The sequence below is a fragment of the Nyctibius grandis genome, chromosome 8 (assembly GCF_013368605.1).
Source record: "Nyctibius grandis isolate bNycGra1 chromosome 8, bNycGra1.pri, whole genome shotgun sequence".
NCBI classification, from domain to species: domain Eukaryota; kingdom Metazoa; phylum Chordata; class Aves; order Nyctibiiformes; family Nyctibiidae; genus Nyctibius; species Nyctibius grandis.
The window spans coordinates 20,222,875-20,244,452 of NC_090665.1; the positions used below are offsets into that span (position 1 = coordinate 20,222,875).

General features: G+C 44.4%; 1 protein-coding gene across 3 annotated transcripts in view; it reads left to right on the forward strand.

Moving 5' to 3' along the window:
* The first annotated feature begins 410 nt into the window (after positions 1-410).
* EPHA4 (EPH receptor A4) overlaps positions 411-21,578 on the forward strand; it is a 102,500-nt gene continuing 81,332 nt past the window's right edge. For 2 of the 3 annotated variants that reach the window (XM_068407101.1, XM_068407102.1), the window contains exons 1-2: positions 1,451-1,518; positions 5,934-6,597. In XM_068407101.1, coding sequence (XP_068263202.1) covers positions 5,952-6,597 — 646 coding nt within the window. In that variant the 5' untranslated portion in view covers positions 1,451-1,518; positions 5,934-5,951. Of the gene's footprint in view, positions 502-1,450; positions 1,519-5,933; positions 6,598-21,578 lie in introns of those variants that run through there. The other variant, XM_068407100.1, reaches the window with a different exon arrangement.

The window sequence follows — 21,578 nt, forward strand, 5'->3', positions numbered from 1 at the left end:
CGCGGCGCGCCTGCGGCGCGCCCCGCTGCTCCGCAGCACCGGGGGAGAGCGTGAGGGCTGCTCCTAACTTTTTTTTTCTTTTTTTTTTTTTCCTTTTTCTGTCATTTTTCTGATGTTCGGACGCTGTTAGTGTTAAAGACCCCCACGAAGCGCCCTCCTCCCGGCAGGACCGCGGCCGGTCGCTGCGCTCCGCCAGCTCGGGGCAGCGCGCCCCTCGCCCCCCCGCGCCCCGCTCCCTGCTCCGCGCTGCCGAGCGGCGGGGGCGGGGCGGGCGGCGCGGGGCGGGCGGCGATTGGCGGCGGGGTCTGACGGGCAGGCGGGGCCCCGCCCCCTTGGCAATGTCTATCGCCCGCCGCGCGCCCCATGTAGGCAGTTATTCCACTGGGATAGAGCGGCCGGCGCGCGGCGGCATGGCCGGGGTCCCGTTCTGCGCCCTCCTCCCGCTCCTCGTCGGCGTCTGCGGGGCCGTCACCGGCTCCCGGGTCTATCCCGCTAACGAAGGTGAGGCGCCGCGCGCGTCCCGCGGCCGGGCTCCGCGTTCCCTCGGCGGGGCGCGGGGGTAGAAGTTCGGTGCCCCCGGACGGGCAGCGGGTGACGGCCCCCTGACCGCTTCTTCTCTCGCCTCCGGGACGGCGCTGCCCCGGCCGGTGGCTGGGCGTCCGGCGGCCGCTGACCCGCCCGAGCGGCGCTCCGGGGGGCCGCCCGCGGCGGCACAGGTGTCGCGGGGCGGAGCGGCCCCCGCCTTCCCCGCGCGTCCCTCCGCGCCGCCGCCGGTCCCCTCAGCCGGGCCGGGCCGCGGGGGCGCAGCGCTCCCGCGAGCGGCGCCGCCGCGCCGGGGCGGCCCCGAGCCGGGAGGGCAGCTCATTAAACCGGTTCTCCCGGGAGCTGTCGGCGGCTCCGCGCCGTTCCCCGGGGCCGTGCTGCAGCCCGTCCTGCGGGACGGTTCGTACGGCCGTGCGGGCGGGGGGTACCGGCCCTCTCGGGAAGCCCCCCGCGAGGTCTCTCGGTGCCCGGCCGCGCTCCCGGCCGGGGCTGGGCGAGCTCCCGAGGTCCCGATAAGTAACGCTTTTCCTCTCATCGCTAAGGCGCAGTTGTGCCGGTACCGGACGGCGGAAAGTGCCGCGTACCCCGCGCTGCGGAGCGCCCCGTTCCCGGCTAGCCGGCACGGCACCGCTGGTTCCTTTGAAGGGGGAGCACCCGCACGGGTCTGCTGCCAGCGGGGCCGGGGAGTTCCCGGTTCGCTCCGCGCCCCGCGAGCAGCTCGAACGCGCCATTCCTCAGGTCTAACATTATTTAAGGTATTGGCGCGGTCGGAAATAACGTTTCATTTCAAGTTGAAGGTGGATGCGATCGTGCTCCACACATATGGAAACGCTCAGGTAAACGATTTATTTTAATACTGCCTTTTGGCAGCTGGAATTTAATCTATTTTATTTGTATTTTTCTGCAGTTACGTTGCTGGATTCCAGATCCGTTCAGGGAGAACTGGGGTGGATAGCGAGTCCCCTGGAAGGAGGGGTAAGTTTTAAACCGCTATCTGATCAAAAGGGTAAAGGGGGCGATTAGTAACTTTCCGAGAGTCCTAATGGCTCGATTATTGTTGATTGTGGTGAGGAGGTCAGATTTCTTCCCTGGCTTACCAAGTCAATTACTCTTTGTTGGAGAAACTCTATACTCCCTTTGGATAGTTTTGTCATGGAAGAAGTGGAAACCAAAAGGGCAGAAAAGAGGTTTCGGAATTAGGAGATTGGTTGAGGCACAGGCTTAGATGCCTATTTAAAACTGAAATACCAACAAGAAATGTGATCTGGTGACTGAAGTGGCATTCTTGACTGTAATTATTATATCTATGGGCCGCCTCGGCTGGGAGATGTTCGGGGCAATTGCAGTTCTATTTCTGGATGAAGGAGTAGGGATCAATATACAAGATAGATGTTTTGGTGTGATGGGACAGTTGTCCTGTTTCAGGGTGTAAACATCATATGTTTTGGTCTCTGAACAGATAAACTGAAACACCCAGTGCTCAAGAGTGATTTCTTGAAGTTACTTTTCATGTACTTTTCAAAAAGACAATCGTAAGAAGGTGGCTTGAATTCCCTGCCTGATCGTGATGTGATGACATTAAGAGATTCACACATCCATCGCTGCGGTTTAGAGCCCCTTTGCTTAGTGAGCTGCAGACAAGATATTACTACTAATTTAGCTTTCTGTTAGTGGATGGGCACCTTGCTGCTTCCTCATCTGTGCCCCGTCCTGCGGGGTGCCCAGGGCCTCTGTGGGAAACTCCTGAGAACACTGGGCTTTGGAGTTGGTGGGATCTGGTGGAGGCTGTACTTCATGGGATATCTTGGGATTTTTTTTTAAATAAGCAATTGGAAAGGATTTTTCTTTCTTAAAGTGAACAATTTAAGACAAATGCTAGTAATGCACACTAATAGAAAAAAAAAACAAACCACAAACTCGAATCCTTTTAATATTAAATGAGTAAAACAGCTTAGTATGCTTAAGCAGAAGTAACTAAGTTAAACTGATTGAAAAATAAAAGTGCTGAAAGATCAGGACTGTGCACAACAAAGCACTGGATTCTTCAGGAAACCTACAAACTTACTTTTTTGTGTGTGTTCCCGGTCGTAATTAGAAGAAGCAGAGCTAAGGAAACAGCAGTGAGTGGAAGGAATCCGAGGTTGCGTTGGTTGGTGATGCATTATGCATAAGCTCTGAATAACCATAACATGAGAGAATGGGGGATTGTTTTGCTCCCCCATTGTTGTTCTGGGTGAACTTGACTACAGTCCTGGCTTGTGCTCTGCCTGAGCACACTGCTGTCCCGAAACTCCGGTTTTTCAAAGAGCGGGGAAGTGATTGGCAGGCCTCTGGCAGCGCCGACAGTGCGCATTCACTGCTGATTGCAGCAATTGCCCTCATCTTTTGACAGTGTGGAAAGGTACAGCTCTATCTCGGTTAGAGTCGGGCTACCTTCTTAATCCTGTACCCTGGAAAGGTCAGTTAATGAGACAGGGTCTTTTGTGTGTCTCTCCAAGGGATATCTATGCCGTATATTAAAATAGGACCTAAAATACAAGTTTTAATAAGTCAGTAGTAGAATTGATGATCAGAGGACAGCTGTATATTATTAATGGCTGTTGGATTCCCCCACGTTTTCTCTGAAAGAGCCGTGCAAGCTTGAGAAGGAAATGTGTGCTCGTATTGTGGACGTGACTCGTTTCACTAAACCTACATATGTGTGTTCTATTTTTAAGCTGGTAGTGAAAAATTTGAGTACATGGTCTGTCTCTGAGATACAGTGCTTGGAAAGCAGTTATTTTAACTTTGTATGCTTCAGACTTATTTCAAGCAGCAGAAATGAACTCCTCCTTTATCTTCCTGGGAAGATTCTGTCCTTCAGTGCTAGTTTTCCTTTAATTGTGTCCACCTTATTGTCTGTTACAAAAGATATTTTTCTAGATCTGTACCATGCAGATCTATACCATGCAATTCCTGAGGTACGAGCGTCGTGTGGATACGAAGGGCTGGAGATAAACATCATCGTTTAGCAGTGACTACCAGTAATCAAATATGTAGTAGCCCTGGAGGAATTAATGAATTGCATTATAAATATAATTAATGATTTACTCTTGCATTTCACAGTTGAAAAGCAGGTTTTGTGCCCAGAATGTTTTACTCTGCATCATTAAACTGTGGGAAGAGTTGAATTATACAAGTCCATTTCAGCTTGAAAGCAAAAAGTTACAGCTCTGACTACATACTTTTACAATCATTTACAGTGGCTGGAAATTTGGGGCTGTAGTTATTTTCAGCTCTAGTAGTAAGAGGCACTTAGCTTTGTTTTGTGTACATGCGTTTATGAAATAAGAAACCCAGCTCTCTATATTTGTGTGTCTGTCCGGAGACGGGGTCGTGTGGAGAACCTGATCCGAAACTTGCCGAGTTTAGTTGCAGTCTGTCTGTTGACCTCGGCGGTCTCCATTGAATCCTCTAGCAGCATCCTCCATTGTATAAACGTACTAAAGGAAATCCCATCAACGAGTATTATTTCCCTCTGCTTCTTCCTTTCTCTTGTACCACACACAATATAGGTAGTGTAGACAGTCTGAAGATAAGGAGAATGGAAAGTGATGGAACATAAAGACAATATTGTAACAGTAAACTAGCTTTGTGGCAGCTGTAAATTAAACAACTCTGTCTTCTTAGTAACACCATGTTACATTTTACATTGACAGATGACTTTTTAAGATTTATTTTTTCCTTTTCTGTGAAAAAGAGTGACGTGCTGAATATTGATTTCCCCCCCCTCCCTCCTTTTAATTTGCAGTTATCTCTAGGCAGCAAATAAAATATTATTCTTTCTGCTCCTAGTGACTCATGGTGCTAACTACTGTTATTCTATAAACGGATTCAACTAAGCTGGAATCTTTTTAAGTAAAAATCACTTGCATAAGAGCAATCCTTGTGAGAAGAATGCAAGATATTATACAAGAAGCCCCTTAATGTTAAGAAGGCTTCTGTTTATCAGAGCCATGGCTTCAGTAGTTCTGAAAAGCACTTCTGGGAAATCTCTTTAAAGTTATTACTGTTTCTCAAGGATAATTTTATATGCTTCATGGTATCGCCTGCAAACCCAGACAATATATCGTTATCAAATACATTATTTTTTTAAGAAGGATTTTTCTGATACTGAAGTGCTATGGGGTTTTTGCTGGAAAGGTATCTCTCCCTAATGCCCCTACTTTCCCCTCTCTCCCTACCAGGAAAGCACTGTGATAAACTTTTTTCTGTCTTTGATAATCCTTAAAACAATTTTTTTAAGCTGTTGGTTATGCATGCTTTCCTTTTGTAAGTTCATCATGCAGAGCTACTGAATTAGGGCCAGATCTCTTCTTTCTGTACCTTCCTTGGATTGCATGTACTGTTGTTTCCATTTATGTTGCCTGTTAGTTTGGCACTTCTGAAGATGCCTGTACTTGATTTGAGGGGTGCAAGAGTTTTGAAGCATGCTGCTACCCTGATCTTCCAGGACTTATCCTCTCTGCTAACATTTTTGGGTTTTTGAGAATATGAATGTAGCTATTTTCTGATATTTCTTCTAGGACAAGATGTGTAATATTCTTTCTTTTCTCACTTTCCTACTAATAATAAACTTTGTTTGGATAGCAAAGTTATGGTAGTGTTGCTGCTAGACTGATGATGATGTCCCCTTACCTGTCCTCCCATCTCTAAGTGCCACCCAAGTCAAGGACCCAGTTCTCTGTAGACAGCTATTTCTGCTCAGCTCCAAAGTAAAGACTACTTGCTGAGTGTGACAGGGATATTACTAGCCCAGGAAAGTAGTTGGCAGCTTAGAGAAATAATAAGGGGTGATTTAAGCGTTTAAAATATGTGGTAGTGATGCCAGAGATGTGGATGTTGCTCTGTCTCTGCCCCGTGCTTTTTGTGCGACTACGTCATACGATCTCACTGTTTGATATTCCCATGTGCAAAGTGGGGTCCGTGCGTTTTCTGCCTTGTCTGTAACAGGGGACACCATAGTGTCAGTGATGTACTGGGAGTTTGTAAAGTGCCATGTGTAGCCCTGATTCAGGCAGGGTCCTGTGGACTGAACTGTAGTGCAAATAAACATAGTAAGTCGAGAGAGTATTCTTGAATTGGTTCAGAGGGCCTTTAAAACATGGGCTTGCTCCTTGAGGTGTTACTTGATTTGAAGCTTTTCTCCTGAACAGTTTCTTCTTTTAATGTCCACGTAGTTGAGGTCCTGGCTATGGCTTGATCTGGTGGGTTTTTTTTTTTTGGTTTGTTTTCCTGTAGTGGGAAAAATGCATTCTCTACATTAGTTGTAGAAGTGCAGATTATGTTTGGTGTGAAGCTCTGTTCCTTTTAATAGTGATGTATTTTTCTTCCCTTTTCCCTCTTTGCAGTGGGAGGAAGTGAGCATTATGGATGAGAAGAACACTCCGATCCGCACCTATCAAGTCTGCAATGTGATGGAGCCCAGTCAGAATAATTGGTTACGAACTGATTGGATTCCCCGTGAGGGAGCTCAAAGGGTATATATTGAAATCAAGTTCACGCTAAGAGACTGCAACAGCCTGCCAGGTGTCATGGGAACTTGCAAAGAGACTTTCAACCTTTATTACTATGAATCAAACAATGATAAGGAGCGTTTTATTCGAGAGAGCCAGTTTGCCAAGATTGACACCATTGCTGCGGATGAGAGCTTCACCCAGGTGGACATTGGTGACAGGATCATGAAGCTGAATACAGAGATACGGGATGTGGGACCACTTGGCAAGAAAGGGTTTTACTTGGCTTTTCAGGACGTTGGTGCCTGCATTGCTTTGGTGTCTGTTCGTGTCTTCTATAAGAAGTGCCCGCTGACAGTTCGAAACTTGGCACAGTTTCCAGACACCATTACTGGGGCTGATACATCCTCTCTGGTGGAGGTTCGTGGCTCCTGTGTCAACAACTCGGAAGAGAAGGATGTGCCAAAAATGTACTGTGGGGCAGATGGCGAATGGCTGGTGCCCATTGGCAACTGTCTGTGCAATGCTGGCTACGAAGAACGTAATGGTGAATGCCAAGGTAGGATGAGCCATATTGTACTCTTCATTAGGGCTTAGTTGAATGTGTAATTGAATCGGAGATGAGAGTAAATGGAGTAAAGCCAGTAATTAGCAGCCCCTGTGGGATGTGGTGGGACAGAGGGGTTTAATGAAGAAGCCCAATAGCTCCAGGTGGCAAGGCTAAGAGTTATATAATGCAAAACAAATGATACTGCCATAATAGGTAGAAGGCGAAACACATTTTCTAGCAGGCGCCTAAATTTGAATTGGCTCATGATAGTCACCAAAATGTGAATGACTGCAAAACAGTGCAGTTGAGCTACTGTTGTTTAAAGAGACAAATCTTTAAAGTTTTATCTGCAGTAAACTTCGTTAAGCACAGGAAATTCTGGCAAAGTCTGCTTTGGATAATGCAGTGGGGTAAGAACCAGTCAGCGATGGGGGGAACAGGAGTTTTGCTGGATTACTTTCCTTCTTTGAGAAGGGGAAGTCTTTGGTGTTTTACTTGTTGCAAATTTTTAGCACTAAATAACCCTTTGATATTTGACACTGCTGCCTTTGTTAAATATTTTCATTTCTCAGAGGGTCTCTATTGTCAGTTTAATAATAGAGGTGCTAGGATACTCTTAGAAATGCTAGAAGTCTCCACCCCACCCTCCCACACAGGCCATCCTGTGTGCTGTGGAATTAGGGATTAAAGTTTGTATAAAAGACAGATTATCCTAAAAAGAAAAAACCTCAAAACCTATGTTCTCTTCACCTCCCCTTTCTGGAAAAAGAAGTTGTAAAAGGTCAGAAGGAGAGAAGGGAGTTTATAAATAAAATATCTTTAGCCTCAGCTTCTAAACTCTTGCTCCTGTAAGCAGAAATTAAGATCAAACTCAAATGGATTCTTGCACAGGTCAGTGGGCTTAATTTTGCTGGGTGTTGAATTGAAGGTGCTCAGCTCCTTAGTGCATTTGGACCCATGTTTTTGGAAAAGGTTCTTTGGAGGCAGATGACTTTGCTTCACATCTTGGTGTGTTTTTCACTAGGTCATTTTTTTCATCTTGAGACTGAGAACAAGATAGTAGAGTAAGTAACTGACTGCATTTGTGGTAGACTCCTAAGAGAACAGTGTCTTTTGAATGCCCTACTTGATTTCTTTTAAATGATTAATTTACAGTCAATATGAAGTTCATTATTATGCATTGAAATTAAGCTTTGGCAGGAAAGAAGCACTAAGTAGAAACTTTGGCTTTCATTTCTAGAGTTTTTGCTATATGGAAAAAGCCTCAGTGTGCTGTATTGGCAACAAAATTACTGTGGGCTGTAGAGAGAACTGAAAGATGAGTAGCACAATGACAGGGCATCCTGGCTGGGGTAAATTACTCTAATCACACTTCTTTTTTTTTTTTTTTTTTTGGAATTCTGTGAGATGGAAACTTGAAAACCTGTGTATCGTTAGACATGTGAACCTGTGGCTGTCGTACTGTCTGGGTGCTGCTGGGGAGAGCTGTTGGTGGCTGGGGAGATGCTGTTACTTTCTAGTAGCTCAATAACTTCTGGGCAAAGCTTCTTGACACCTTTACAGCCTGGGTCGCAAGAAGAGGAAGTGAAGAGGGGGGGAAAAGCATCTTGGTTTATTGCACGGAGATTATTCCGCCTTCTCCTAAAGGCCTGTTAGGTCAGTACTGGGTCACTCTGATTGACACAGATATAATGTTTTTTTGGCGTCAGTGGCCCAGATGTGATGAGCTAATTGCCTAACCAATCCTGTGTTGTTCAAGGGAGAGGTCTTCAGGTTTTGCTGATGGGTAGTGATGATAACGGGATGCTTTTTCTGTTTATTTTTGTGGTGTTGGACTAGACCTTGGGGGATGAATGTCAGCTGATCTACTGGCTCTCAGCTGCACCCAGGGAAGCTTGGGCTCAGGAGACCCAATTTTCTACTTCCCAAGTAAAAGGAAGATCAGGTGATGCCATATTTACAAAGGAGACAGAAACTTTCTGTCTCTTGGGCTCTCCAAAGGGAAGCTGGCCTGTACTCGTCATTTTGAGAGGACTTGAGCCAGCATGTAATTTGAAAGTGCTAAACCCATTTCATCAACGGTTATTTGTGGTTTCCTTTTCTCACAGTTGCCATTCTCCAGCCAGAGCAGTTTACTGGGAAGCTCCTCTTCATGAATCCATAAAGTTTACCAGAACTGTGCAGCGTGGTCTCTGGTTTCCAGTGAGGCTGTTAGAGCAGTCTGGCCTTTGACACTGCTGAATGAGGCTTCCCCTTTTCTTACCCTGCTTAACTTCATAGTTCAGCAAATGTTCTGCTCCAGCAGGTTTTTGGAGGGGAGGAGGAGGATGAAGTGAGGAGGATTCCTGTGGTTTTGGTACAGAGGATTGGGGGCAGGGGGAGAGACTTTGAGTTTGAGAGAGGCTGTAAAAGGGTGCTGAGCTGGGACTGAAGCTGGTGAGCAGGTTCCACCTCAATTGTTTTTCAATAGCTTGACTGTGGCAGGACAAATACAAGGAAAGGTCAGAGGTTGTCCATTTCCTCATCCATCTTCCCCTCTGATCCTTGGGTCAGAGTTAGCTTTGATTAAGATCTTAAATGTTTGACAAAAGCTCGGTGGGCAGAAATAGTTTAGGCCAGTGGATTGGGGCTTCGCACTCGTCACACTTGTCGTGAGATCCACGGGAGACGTTGGAGCTTCCTGTCCTCTCCTGGGACCTGCCCCCTGCCGCACAGGGCTGGGACAGACCAGCTAGCGCTTGGGTTGCCCTCAAAGCTGCTTCAAGTTCGCTCAGCCTTCTGATTTTTAAATAATACATTTTCCTTGAGCTGCTTTTGCTTAATTTCTGATGTGTGTGTGGGAAGCGTAATAGGAAGCCACTTCACATCTAAAGTGGTTCCTGTAGTGGGAGTTAATGACTCTCTGACCTTGAACAGGATTTTTAAAAAATTCTGTTGGTGGTATGGAGGTGTTTAAATATGATGACAAAAAACTGTCCTTCCTATTTTTTTTCCAGCTGACTTTATTGATGATAATTGTCTTAACTGAACATCCATGTGTACATGTTTGCGTGTGTGTGTGTATATATATATCTATATGCAAAAACCCAGGGCAGGAAGGGAAAGGAGCTGAGTATTTAATCCATATGTATTTCGGAAGCTTCACAGGTGTGTCACAGGAGGGATTCCACAAAATTGGTCTTGATCAGTAGAAATATTAGGTGAACACTGATTCTTTTCTTACAGGTGAATTTGTAGCTGTGAACTTGATGCTAAAAAAAAAAAAACCAAACCCACAAACAACTTGCTGTTGATTTTTTTTTTTTTTTCTTATTTATTCTCTTCCCCCAAACTTCTTGCTTTAATAGCTATCCATTTAGAAGAGCATAAATGTGGAATATTTATGCGCCACTAACTAGTGGCACATCTCAAGGCTAAGGTAATTAGTGCTTTAGGGCAGAGTTGAGACATAAAGTAATTTTAAACTTTGATTGTATGCATCATTGTTATGTAAATTGTTTTGTTACACATTAATATAATGTGGTTTGGATTTAGTTACGATTTCCTTATGATAAAATGCATATCTTTTTAACTCAAAGTAGGAGGGGGGAAAAACAAGCAGGAATGGAGAAAAGACAGATTAAAGAAGCAATAGACTGTAGCCATCTGTGATGATTTTGATGCTGTGAAATTACAAATCTCAATTTTAGACCTGCCGTTTAGTATAAATATGTGAGACAGCTGAGATTTTTAGTGTGATATTGTAAAGGTTATGAGAGCCAACAGCTTTGTCTTCATCTATACTTGCTTTTTTGAGTTGTGAATTGGCCAATTGGCAGAAAATCCAGTGTCATTTAAAATATGGCTCAGTCCTGGTTTTGTGTCACTGCTGTTTTTGGAATTTTCCTTCGAACTTTGATAAGAGCATCCCTAAGAAGTAATAATTTGAATGATAAGATTCTTTTTATCTCAGAGGCCTTGAAGAGTGGCTGTGATCATTGAGGGCAGCAGTTCAGTCTACATCACAAGGGTACAGTCTAATTATATTTTTTTCTGCGATAAGATTTTTTGGATAGTAGCTTTTGTAGGGGTGGGAAGTGAAGTAATTTGTGTGTACTTTCTCATTTTAGTTGTAGACAACTTTTTTTTTTGTCAGAATAACACTGATGAACAGTCTGGCTGCACAACAGGGTAATCAGAAGGGTGACTAAGACTGAGCAGATTTGAGATTTCAGAAGGATTTTTTTCAGGTTGATTATTTTTGGCGGGGAAAAAAAAAAAAACCCACAGACTCAACATGTTATGTTTTAAAAGGAGATGAAAAGACAGAAGCTCCCAGGAGGGGCATGGGAGCGATACTGAAACACAGTCTGAAGTAAATTTAGTTGGTTCTCTTCTCTGCTGAAGGGCTGATTTGGTTGTGTTATGTTCTTAATGTAGCTCAATAGATCTTCCAAGGGTTGCTTCCTCTGTGATTTCTATACCACCTGGTGCATTTCAAGATCTCCATTTAAATGTCATTGCAGGCTCTGTAATGCTTTCCTCCTCCCTGGCCCCCTCAGAAGTCGAACTATAGTTGCCAAGATATTGTCCCTTCGTGTATCCCTTGGAGAAAGGCTGGGATTGCTATCTTCTGAATTCCTGACAAAATTTCTGCTGGTACACAGAGGAGCAATATCTGGTCCTTATTCTGTGTGTTACTAGTAAAAAGCATGAGCCTCAGAATCAAAGCCAGATGAGCTGTTGCGATGGTATGAATTTCGTGGCAGGTCTGGGTAGTCTTTTGTGGAGCCTATAGACCATCTTCCATCTTTTGTGTGTTTGCCTTTTTTTTTTTTTTTTTAAAAGGCAAACCAAAACTTTCCAGACAGCTCATCTTGTGTGTGACGACTTCAGTATTTAGATCTTGGCTGGATAAGGGTTATTATCTGTCTAATAATATGCTCCACTGAGCTTGGTCTTTATTGCACTTGTGAGAAGTGATTAAAGAAATACTCAGCAGTACACTTCAGTGTGTTGACACTGCATCAAAAAGCCCCCCAAACTTGTGAGATAAATATCTTATCTGGTTTCGTTCCATTATGCCACATCCTTTTGATATGTTGCGGGGAGCAGGTGAGGTCACACAGTTTTGTGAATCAGAGACAATTAACACTCCCATGACTAAATGGCCATTTTATGAATATTCAGAGCCTGCTTCACCTCCCTGGGAAGCAAACATGTTGGTTCCCTTCTCTTTCCTCCTGCTGGAGACTAGGAAGCTCTCCCTGTGAATGAGGGTTGGCAGCTGTTGGCCGCTTTGCCTTTTGCGTGCAGCAAATTCCTCATTTACATCTTTTGTATACGCCCTCATGCAAAGTAGCACACCCATTTCCCCGTTTCACAAAGGAGATAAGAGCTTCCTTTGGAAACGCCAGCCAAAATCTCCTTCTGTTTATGCAGAGCTCAGATTTGGATTTTATGCAAATGGATTCTATTTTGATTTTTTTTTTGATCTCTTTGTTGAAGAGATAGTGTAATATTTGCACAGTGTGCTCCTTGTGTCTCAGGGTCTTCTCTTGACTATGATTGTCACTGTTTGCCCAGCCTCTGCAGTCTGCTTTCTCGCTTCAAGCCGGTGTGTGGGAAAGCGCCGTGCTCCGGAACCCTGCCCGCCTTGGTAAAGCGATGGCTGGAGGTGCAGGGAGAGCCCTTTCTCGTGCCTGGGGGGGCTGCAGGCCCTTGGGTGCCATCTTCTCTAGATGTTCACTGGTGACCACTAAGGCCTTCCACAGCTACAACCTCAACTGGGGGAATGACTGTTTTGGGGAGGTGGGATCCACCCGTGCCATAAGTGCGCACGAACGCAGGTGCACGAAGGAGCACTGCGTTTCATGACACTTTCTGTGCTGAGCTGGCCTGCTCAGCCCTGGGGTAGGGCCCTTCCCTTCGCTGGCCTGGCTGCACCAGGGGCTTGGTCTGCGCTTGGAGTTTGGTGCGAAGGGGCTGGTAGCACTTGGGTAAACATGCACAAATGAACTGCTGTCTTTATTTATTGAAAGAAAATAATCTGTGAGAAAAGTTCTGCTTTCTTAAGCCTCATGATTACATGAAAACCCATATTTTATTTTATTTTTGGTTTTAGTGGCTTTCCTTTCTTCTTAACTTTTCTTTATTTCAACTTTACTTAAAATTGCCTTTGGCTTGAAATAAAGCTGAGGCTCATTAAATGCTCCCAAAACACAGGCTTGTTCAGAATGAATTTGTTGAAAGGTTTATTGATATAAGTTAGAACACATGCTGCATGAATGTACTGTATTTCTTTAAAGTACTGTTTTTCATTTTGTGTCTTTATAAATCAGTGGCATGAAACTGGGACCCTGATCGCGTTGGGGGCTACATCCTATAAGAAACCAAAAGGAAAAACAAGGTTGTGGGGGGTTTTCATTTTTGTTGGATGTCCAATTAGTGTTTAACTTGAAGGTAATTTCACAGGGGTAGTAAACTGCGCAGTGTGAAACCTGGTGGCGTAATTAAATGGAGGAACTGCTCTTTAAAACAACAAAGGAATGTGCAAAAACTTTGCTTTTGTCCTAATAGTCACCCAGAAGGGGAGGTCATGCTGTTTAAAGTAGAATATGGATGGACTATTAAGGTTTAAAAAAAAAAAAAAAAGCTATGCTATACGGTTGGTATTTGCTTTGGCTCATTTAGTCACGGATGCCAGTTTTGTGTGTTGTTTTTTTTTTTTTTTTAGATGAGTGGGTTTAAATCTCACTAAAGGAATCTGTAAAATTAAGTTCATCTATACAAACCCCCTGAAAGAGGTGTGCTCGGAAATAGGCGTTGTATTTACTGGGGGCCTGGCGCAGCTCTGCACAGGCTGCGGTTTCAGCAGACTGAGCAAAGGTGGGGCTGCTGGGCGGGAGGAGGAGGAGGGATGCTCTGGTGCTGCGGCGGCTGGAGGACGGAGGAAGACTAGGTAACTTTCCCAGGGGCACACAGGGTGTCTGTGGCTGAGATGGGACCAGAGGGAGGACTCAGTGTAGTGTCCTAGCTGTGAGACAGCTTCTTCCCCCTGTGCACTCATCAAAAGGCATCAGTCACCTTTCTCTAATGAGTTACCCTTCTTGCATGCTGGAACTCCTTAAAACGTCATTTGAAGTAAGGCAATCGATAACTATTGCTTCTGCTTGTATCTGTGAATACTTTGTATAGCCGCAGTACAAGGCTGCAGTACAGTGTCTTAATTACCCAGATAATCCTGTTTGCTTGTATTTTTAAACTATGGAGCACTGGGTAATTATTCAATTCTTAATAGAAGGCAAATGGCAATGTAAACAGTAATTAGGATGTTAGACTAATGCACTTCAAAGCAAATTGGATTTTTTCATACCGTTCAGCATGAAGTCCCATAAAGCTAACAATTTGGTGGCAAGGAAACAAGTTCCATTTTGTTCATATTTTCTGGTGTTATCTCTTTGTGCCTTGTTTCTGTGAATAAGTTTGCTCTGATGATGCTCCCTGCTCCAGAGCCACCATCAGGCTGACAGTCAGCTCCCCACTGTTTGCCTACGCTGTCCTGTGGCTTCCAATGGGCTTTTTGTCCCCTGTGGCCCGGGGTTAGAGGTCTGCAGCATCCCGAATTCCCTCCCGCTGTGGGGCAGGTGAGTGTGGAGGCAGGCGGCTGGTGCTACCGGTGCAGCTGGGGCTCGGCTCGGTGGGTTGTGGCTGCCCTGGGCCGAGGTCCAGAGGAGCAGGCTGAGCTTGGTGGCTGAGGCTCTTCTGTCATCTGGGTTCAACTCTTCTTGCTTGCCGACCAATGCTGACTTTAGCCTTGGAAATAGAGACATTCTTGAAGGGAAATTCAAGTTTTTGGCTCTTTAATCTTTGAAAGCAGGATAATATGCAGTGGGTCAGAGCTACAACTCATTATCTGTCTTAGCTTGGAGAGCGCTCCTGGTTTTCGCAGCTCATTTCTGGTTTTACTAGAAGCATGATGTGAGCCACAAACACGAATGCAAAACACTCAATTGACTTCTGTTCCGTCTGCAAATCTTGTGTATGTAACACATTTCAGTACTTCCACAGACCGTTAATTAAATCCTGTCATTGTATCCATTCCTCACATTGTATTTAGCCAGTGATCGAAGACCGTGTGTTGGTAGCAAAGGCATTAGTCAATAACGCTGCTGCTTTCTGAAATATTTTAATAATGCCTCTGACACACCGAGGGTTTTGTCTGGCCTTTGCCGTGTGTTCTCAGTGGTCTGAAGGGATTGAACAATCAGCTTTATTTTCCCCATTATCAATGCTAAGAAAGGCCAAAATGTTCTCCAGTGTTGATGCTGAATTACTGGAATTGAATTACAGAAATTTAATTTTAACTACATTTTACTTTTTTTCTGAGAAGTGGCGGTGGGGGAAATCAGTGGAACACTTCAAGAGATTATGGCTGAATTTTTTTTGATACTATTACAGGCTATCTTTATATTAAAGTGTGCACTTAAAGGGTGTGGATTTTCTTATTTTAAATCCCAGAGGCTTTTTGCCAGGCCACAGTTTAATAGCATTAATTAACAAGTCTGTCTTTCCATACATCAAACATCTTTGTCTGGGGAGCTGAAGAATACCGACCAGGGCTTCTGTGAACTTGGTGCTTGAATTCATTTGTTTTCAGTTTTAAGTGTCTTCTGCAGTTGAAAAAGACATCGCTGCTTTGAAAACAGTTGCCTTTTGAAGTATCCAGCCTGGCAATGACTGAAGCAGCCACTGGCCAAATAAAAAAATGTTCAAAGGACCAGATCAATACCTTACCATGCCTGCTCTCCTCTGGGGCTGGGTCCCGGCAACCCTTGCTTGGGGTCTGGCTAGCCACACCCATGCGTTTTGGGGAAGCAGTCAGTAGCGGTGTGGATTGCATCAATCTGAGACAGCTTGATCTACTGGCCAGGCTCTTTCAAGGACAGCAATTTGAAAATGGATTTGGGGGAACTGATAGCTTTGGGAAGATCAGGCAGCTCATGTAATTATGGAGAGGATTAGAAGGAAAGTGTAGGGAGAAATAGGAGATCAATCGCAGGGCACAAGTTGCCTGAACTCCTCTTCAGATGCTGGAGTATTCAGTTTTGTGGTACTTAGCTGGTGTGTGTAAAAGATTTCTTTGGGCTTTCTCAAGAGACAAGTAAACACAACTTAAAAAGAGGGTGTGTGGGTAGTCCCTACTGTTTCAGAGAAATGCTTGGGGGCAGTGGCTGCTGGATAAGTATAGCAGGAGGTGCTTAGATACAGTGTTTGCCAACAAACTGAAGAAGATGGTTCTGGTTTCGCTAGTGCACTGTCTGCAGCCCCAGCCTATGCGCCTTCAAACCTGCAGTGGCACCCTCCAGGAGCTCGGGGTGGGATGCTCTCCCCTGCCCTTGGCTTTCTGGTTGCCAAACTCCTGCGCTCTGACGAAGGCCCCCCTGGGCCCTTTGGGCAGTGCTCAATGTCTGTGCCCTGGTGGGAGAGACAGCCCCTCTACCGCTCCTTGGCAGCGGGGTGAGCACTGTGCCCATCAGCATTAAAGCAATGAACATACGATTGTAGTAGTCAAAGTTGCACCAGAGCCACTCTGAAATAGAGACTGTTTCTTGAGAGACTTCCTGTGGTCTCACGCACGAGAGATGCTAGAAGATAGCTGAATTCTGTTGCTATTTCTTTTTAGTGGCTTTGGTGTTTGCATCTTGCACATCTGTCAAGCTCCCCTTAATCTCTGAAGTACCATAACACAGTTATTAGGTTGACACATTTTGTCCACTAATAATTAGTTCTCAGCTTTCCTCATTTATTTTTGTGGTGATCAGAAGCGTCCAGGGTAGAGCTAATAAGACAGCTGAAATCAGGACCAGGTTCCTATACGCACTCCACCTGCTTATTAATCAAGGACTCTGCAGTTAATGAGAGTACTTTCCAGGTAATATTTAATCTCAGAGTAGCAATAGTTACACTTAATGTGAAAGAACTTTTTTTGCAGTTTGTTGCTGAAGTCATTCCCATGGCACATTAGAAACTGTCCTCCTGTGCTAATCCCAGACACAGTTCTGTCAGGCTGCCCCAAGTTGGGACTGTTTCCGAAAAGCCACACAAGATTAAAATATGGGATCCAATACTTTAGACTGGACATGACACTTTAATGGATGCTGGGTGCACATGCATACATATAGGCATGGCTGATAATGTACATTGCTTTGTAATGCTTTGAGGTTCAAAGGCCTGTCTATGTGGGGAGGAAAGTCGAATCAACTAAAAGGAGGTGAAGTCAGTATGTATAACTTAAGGTGCATCGCTGCTCCAGCCGCAATACTATTTCCACCCTTTTTTGCTGAATCTACCCATGTGCAGATCCTTTATCCGTTTAGTTGATTCACCTTAAAGTTCTCAGTTGCTCTTTGAAGACATGCACTCGGTACCTAGTTTTAATGTACCCAGAATTAATGTACTTGGTAACCTTGAATTCAACACACCCAATAGCTTGGGAAAGTGAGCTCAAAGGGATGTGGGCAGTGTGAAAGCACCCATTTATAGCTTTAGGATAGATAGAGCACTTTAATTTGTCAGAGAAAGGAGAACAAAATCCACCTACAGTCACTTGCAGTGGAGCGTGGAGTGGCAGCAGAAGGGAAAGGAGCATGGCCACAGCATTGCCAGGGAGGTCAGCTGGCTGGCTCCAGAAAGGGACAGGAGACCTTGTCCACTGTGAAAGAGCAGCGCTGGCTCTGATGGAGCTGAAGGAGATGCACCATAGGTCTGATCCAGCACTGCAGGGCACTGCCCTTGTCCTAACAGTGCAGTCCCAAGAGCAGTATGTGACCTTATTAAGTATTGCATCTCCTTCCCGTTAGGCTGCACTGGAACAGTGACTGTGCAGAGCTGGTCCTTTTGTTTCAAGATGACATGTAATTGGGGTATGAAAGTGTGAGAAAGGAGGTCTCCTCTTGTCTTTCCTGTTTGGTTGGATATTGATTTGTCCTTCCAAGCTCTAACTTGCACTGAATTTTTAGCAGCTGCCAGCTCACTGTGGGGATACTGGGGAGAAGGAGCTCTGCCCACCATATTGCTCTGCTGCTTCTTTAAAGGTCACTATTAACTCCTCTTTCTTGTGGTTGTGCATTTAGCCAGCCTTCTGCAGGGATCATGGTAATCTGACCTCTCTGTACACCTGTATTAAAGTCTGAGTTAAAAATGCACTGTAGCAGAGCAAAGGAGAGACATTTTTCCGTGGGATTGTTGAGCTCTTTGAGAATGCCAAATGGCTAAGTTAACTCTTGTGCAAACACTGCCTTTTCTTTGACTTTGTAGTTTGCCCTTTGAAATACAAACATATTTGTGTCAATCAGCAAGTCTCCCTTCCGGACTTCTGGTTGACCCTGCACAAAGAAATGTGACTGTGCAATTATTAAAGGTGAGGCCTTCGTTTTAACAAATGCTGAGTAATTGCTATTCACTTGTCTCGCTGCCTCTGTCATAAATGAGGGTGAACTGCCCTTCAGCCCAGCTAAATAACAAGGAAGATACTTGTTTGGAAGGAATAACTCTTCAGAAATTTGCAATATGTCAGAAGTATTGTGTCACAGGGACTTGTGGGTAGGGCAAAGAAAAAAGTTGCCTGTCTCAGCTTAGAGTGTGAGAACTTTATTTGGGCTTTAAAATGTAATTAGGTCAAATATTATACCTGTGTCACTTGGGCAGAGTTAGGAGGGGTTGTCGAAGTCTAGCGGAGGGCAGAATTTGCCCATTATAAAACAATCTGAAGCGAATATGGAAATGTGATACTCTGGCAACTTACCTAGCACTTTTTATGAGGAAAAAGATGAAAGCTCCTTCTCTCTCCTGCCATAGTGTTGGCAGGTATTGTAAAAAGGCTTTTAATCTTTCCCAGGAGTTTTTCTACAGTCTGGAGGCTTGGACCTGGTTGGTGCCATTGACCTGATTGATTCTGTCCAGGGAAGTTGTCAGCCATGGTGGTGAGGCTGTGGATGAGTTGTGCCAAAGAAACAGAAAATCAGACCTCACAACTGTTTTTGGAGAATAACCCCTATCCTCTTCCAGATACTTTTTTGTTTTTGTTGTTTTTTAGTAAAAACCTTCTGAAGAACCAGAAAACTGGTATAAAATTAATGTTATTAAACGTTACTGATGCTGTGTAGAGATACTACCAAGATAGCGCAGTGCTGATTTGTCCTGCCTCTTCTTTCTGTGTTAGCTTGTAATTTGTATATCTTCATTCAGTCTGTATGTGATTTCTCAAAATAAATTGTTTATTGCCCTGAGCTCATCATCATGAATCCTGCAAGCAGACCTTCGATAACAAATAAGTACACATAATAAGGGGAAATAAATTTTCTTTAGGAGAGCACTTTTCAATTTGTTCCTCAAAGAGGTTTTTCAGAAAGTAGTGGATTCTGTTTTACCTGTTCACATCACCTAGTGTATTTTGGCCTTATTCCAGAAGGAAATAATTGAAATACTAGGTGGTGTCTTTTTAAGTAGTCCAGACCTTGATTGATGGATTTGTAGCCCTCATGCAGGCTTAAGAGAGTCAGGCATTCCTTCTGCCCATGTTAGCACTTACTGTCCAGCTCACTTTAAGGAGTTCAAAGTTTGGACTTGCTTAGAGTTGAAGATACCTTGAAATGTCTCTCACCTTCCTTCTTTAAGTAGAGATGTGTAGAAGTTGGCTGTAAAGATGGAGCTGGTAACAGGGCAGGAAATAATGGGCTTAAATTGTAAAAAGAGAAGGTTGGGCTAGACCTGAGGGGAAAAAAAATCATAATCAGGGAGATCGGTAGTGCCAGTGCAGATTGCTTGGGGATGTGGGGGAATCTCTGCACTGGAGGATTTTCAAAATAAGTCAGTTAGACCTCTAGTAGCATGGTTTAAGTACAGGGTATCCTTCTGGGGGGCAGGGGAGTAGACTAACTGGGGCTGTCTGCAGGCTCATCTCTCGTGGTAAATGCTCTTGCACAGTTGCTGTGGGATCACCACCATCATCTTACAGGTGGAAGGTAACTCTTGAGGTCTGATCTAGAAATAAGATACTTGATCGTGCTCTCTCCTGACCTCTTCCCCCTCAAGAGAAACTTTTTCAGTCTGAAGAGATCTCCTGGCAGCTAGAGCTCTTGCTCTGCGTTTCAGTTTTCCAGTTAACTCACCAGCTAGTTTCAGCTAACCAGAACCCTCTTTAGGCATCCTGGATACCCCTCTATCAGTTTGTTCCAGTCTGCCGCAGAGTCAGAGTGACACTGAACAAGCCCTGGCTTTTCCAAAGGATCATAGCTCTACAGGTGAGGTTTGTGGCTTTGTTTTACCGGCTTTAGTGTTCTCTCCTTATGTGAACCTGTGGTAATGATATGGTATAGCAGGGAAGCTGTGGAGCAGCCACGAGGAGCTCTGCCTGTCCCAGGCTTGCCTGGAAAGACAAGCAGAAATGCTGTTTCTGTCTGGGTCCTTCCTCCACCCCCGTTTGCAGCAGTACTGCTTTCATCGCTCCAAAACAACACGCAGTCTCTAACACTTCAAGAAGCCCAGAGTAGATGTGTGTAGCAGATGTGGTGCTGTGCACCTTGCTTTGTGACTCTGTGCTGTGTTTTGGCTTAATTTCGCATTCCCTCCCACGCACCTCAGATATTTGGCAAATTTATCTTGGCTTGTTGAAAGATGGCCTCCCTCGTGCAGGCAGAAACATTCTCTTTGCATCCAGGTTGGTTTTAATGTGCAGCACATGTGCTCACTTACAAGTTGAATAAACAAGTACCTACTGAGGAGATATTGGCTGCTCAGGTGCAGTCCCATATCTGTTGGGATGCAGAGAAAGAATGTTAAAATTGTTTACGAGGTCAGAGCTATAGTGAGCCTTGCACCACCTTTGAGTTACGATATCATTACCTCAGCTGCAAGAACCAAGAAATAAAACCTTTTACTGTGAAATATGAGGAGTGCTTATCACTTTGAAGTATAGAGAGGAAGAAAAATGTACACTATGTCTCAGTACATTTTTTTTGTTCTATTGCAGTGGGCTTGATTTTGCTTACTGGTGACACATGTAGAATAGATATGGCATTTGTTAATGTTTGTGGTAGAGAAATGCTCCTTTTACTAGTTCATTTCTTTTTGGGTCATGCCAGGAAAGATGTTTCTTTCTAAAAGGAATAAATTATTCAAGCTTATTTAAATAAACTTGCTATTATTTCTCTACCTGGTACATGCACTGTTGCAAGTCCAGTCACTTGTTTTCTTTTACCACATTGTGCTTTCCATCCTTTACGTGAACAATTTTTTTTCTGCTCTGGTATAGAAGGCATTATTACGTTTAGGCCAAATAAAAAGTTGCACTAAAACATTGATGGAATAGAACAGATTGCTGAAACAATATTGATTAAGCTGATTATTCTCAAATAGATGAGAGCAGCTAGCAGTTTACTTCTGTTATGAGGACTGCTAGCAGTTTTTCGAAGAGGGAAAGCAGTTGATATCTGTATGCTCTATAGGTAGCGATCTATCAAAACACAGTTTGGCAGTTTTTATGTTGTCCTTTATAAGTACTTGTCTCATAAGTCACTTTTGTGGAATTAAATGACACTATTACAAAGTTAAGTATCTGCAGAGTGAGAAAGATAATTCAAAAGCTGTCAAAAAGAGAGAAGAATGTGTAGGTGTAAAACCAGGAATGAACGTGGGGTATCGGAACAGGAAGATGTGCTGCAGACAGTGGGAGGGGCAGCAAAGACTGTCCCAGGAGAAGCTGAGAGATGACTGCTGTGACTAAAATCAGTAAATTGGTATTTAGCAAAGTTAACTTTTGATTCCTTCAGAAAGTGGGTTTTGTGGTCTTGCTGGTCTACTGTTATGTCAATAACTTGCATCAAAACTTCCTCGAGTCAGAACATCTGTTGTGGCCAATGGAAAGATTCCCCTTGACTTTAATGTGCTTTGGATCAGGCCCAAAATGCAAATAGTTTTTCTCTCATCCTTTGAAGTCTTTAACATTTCAT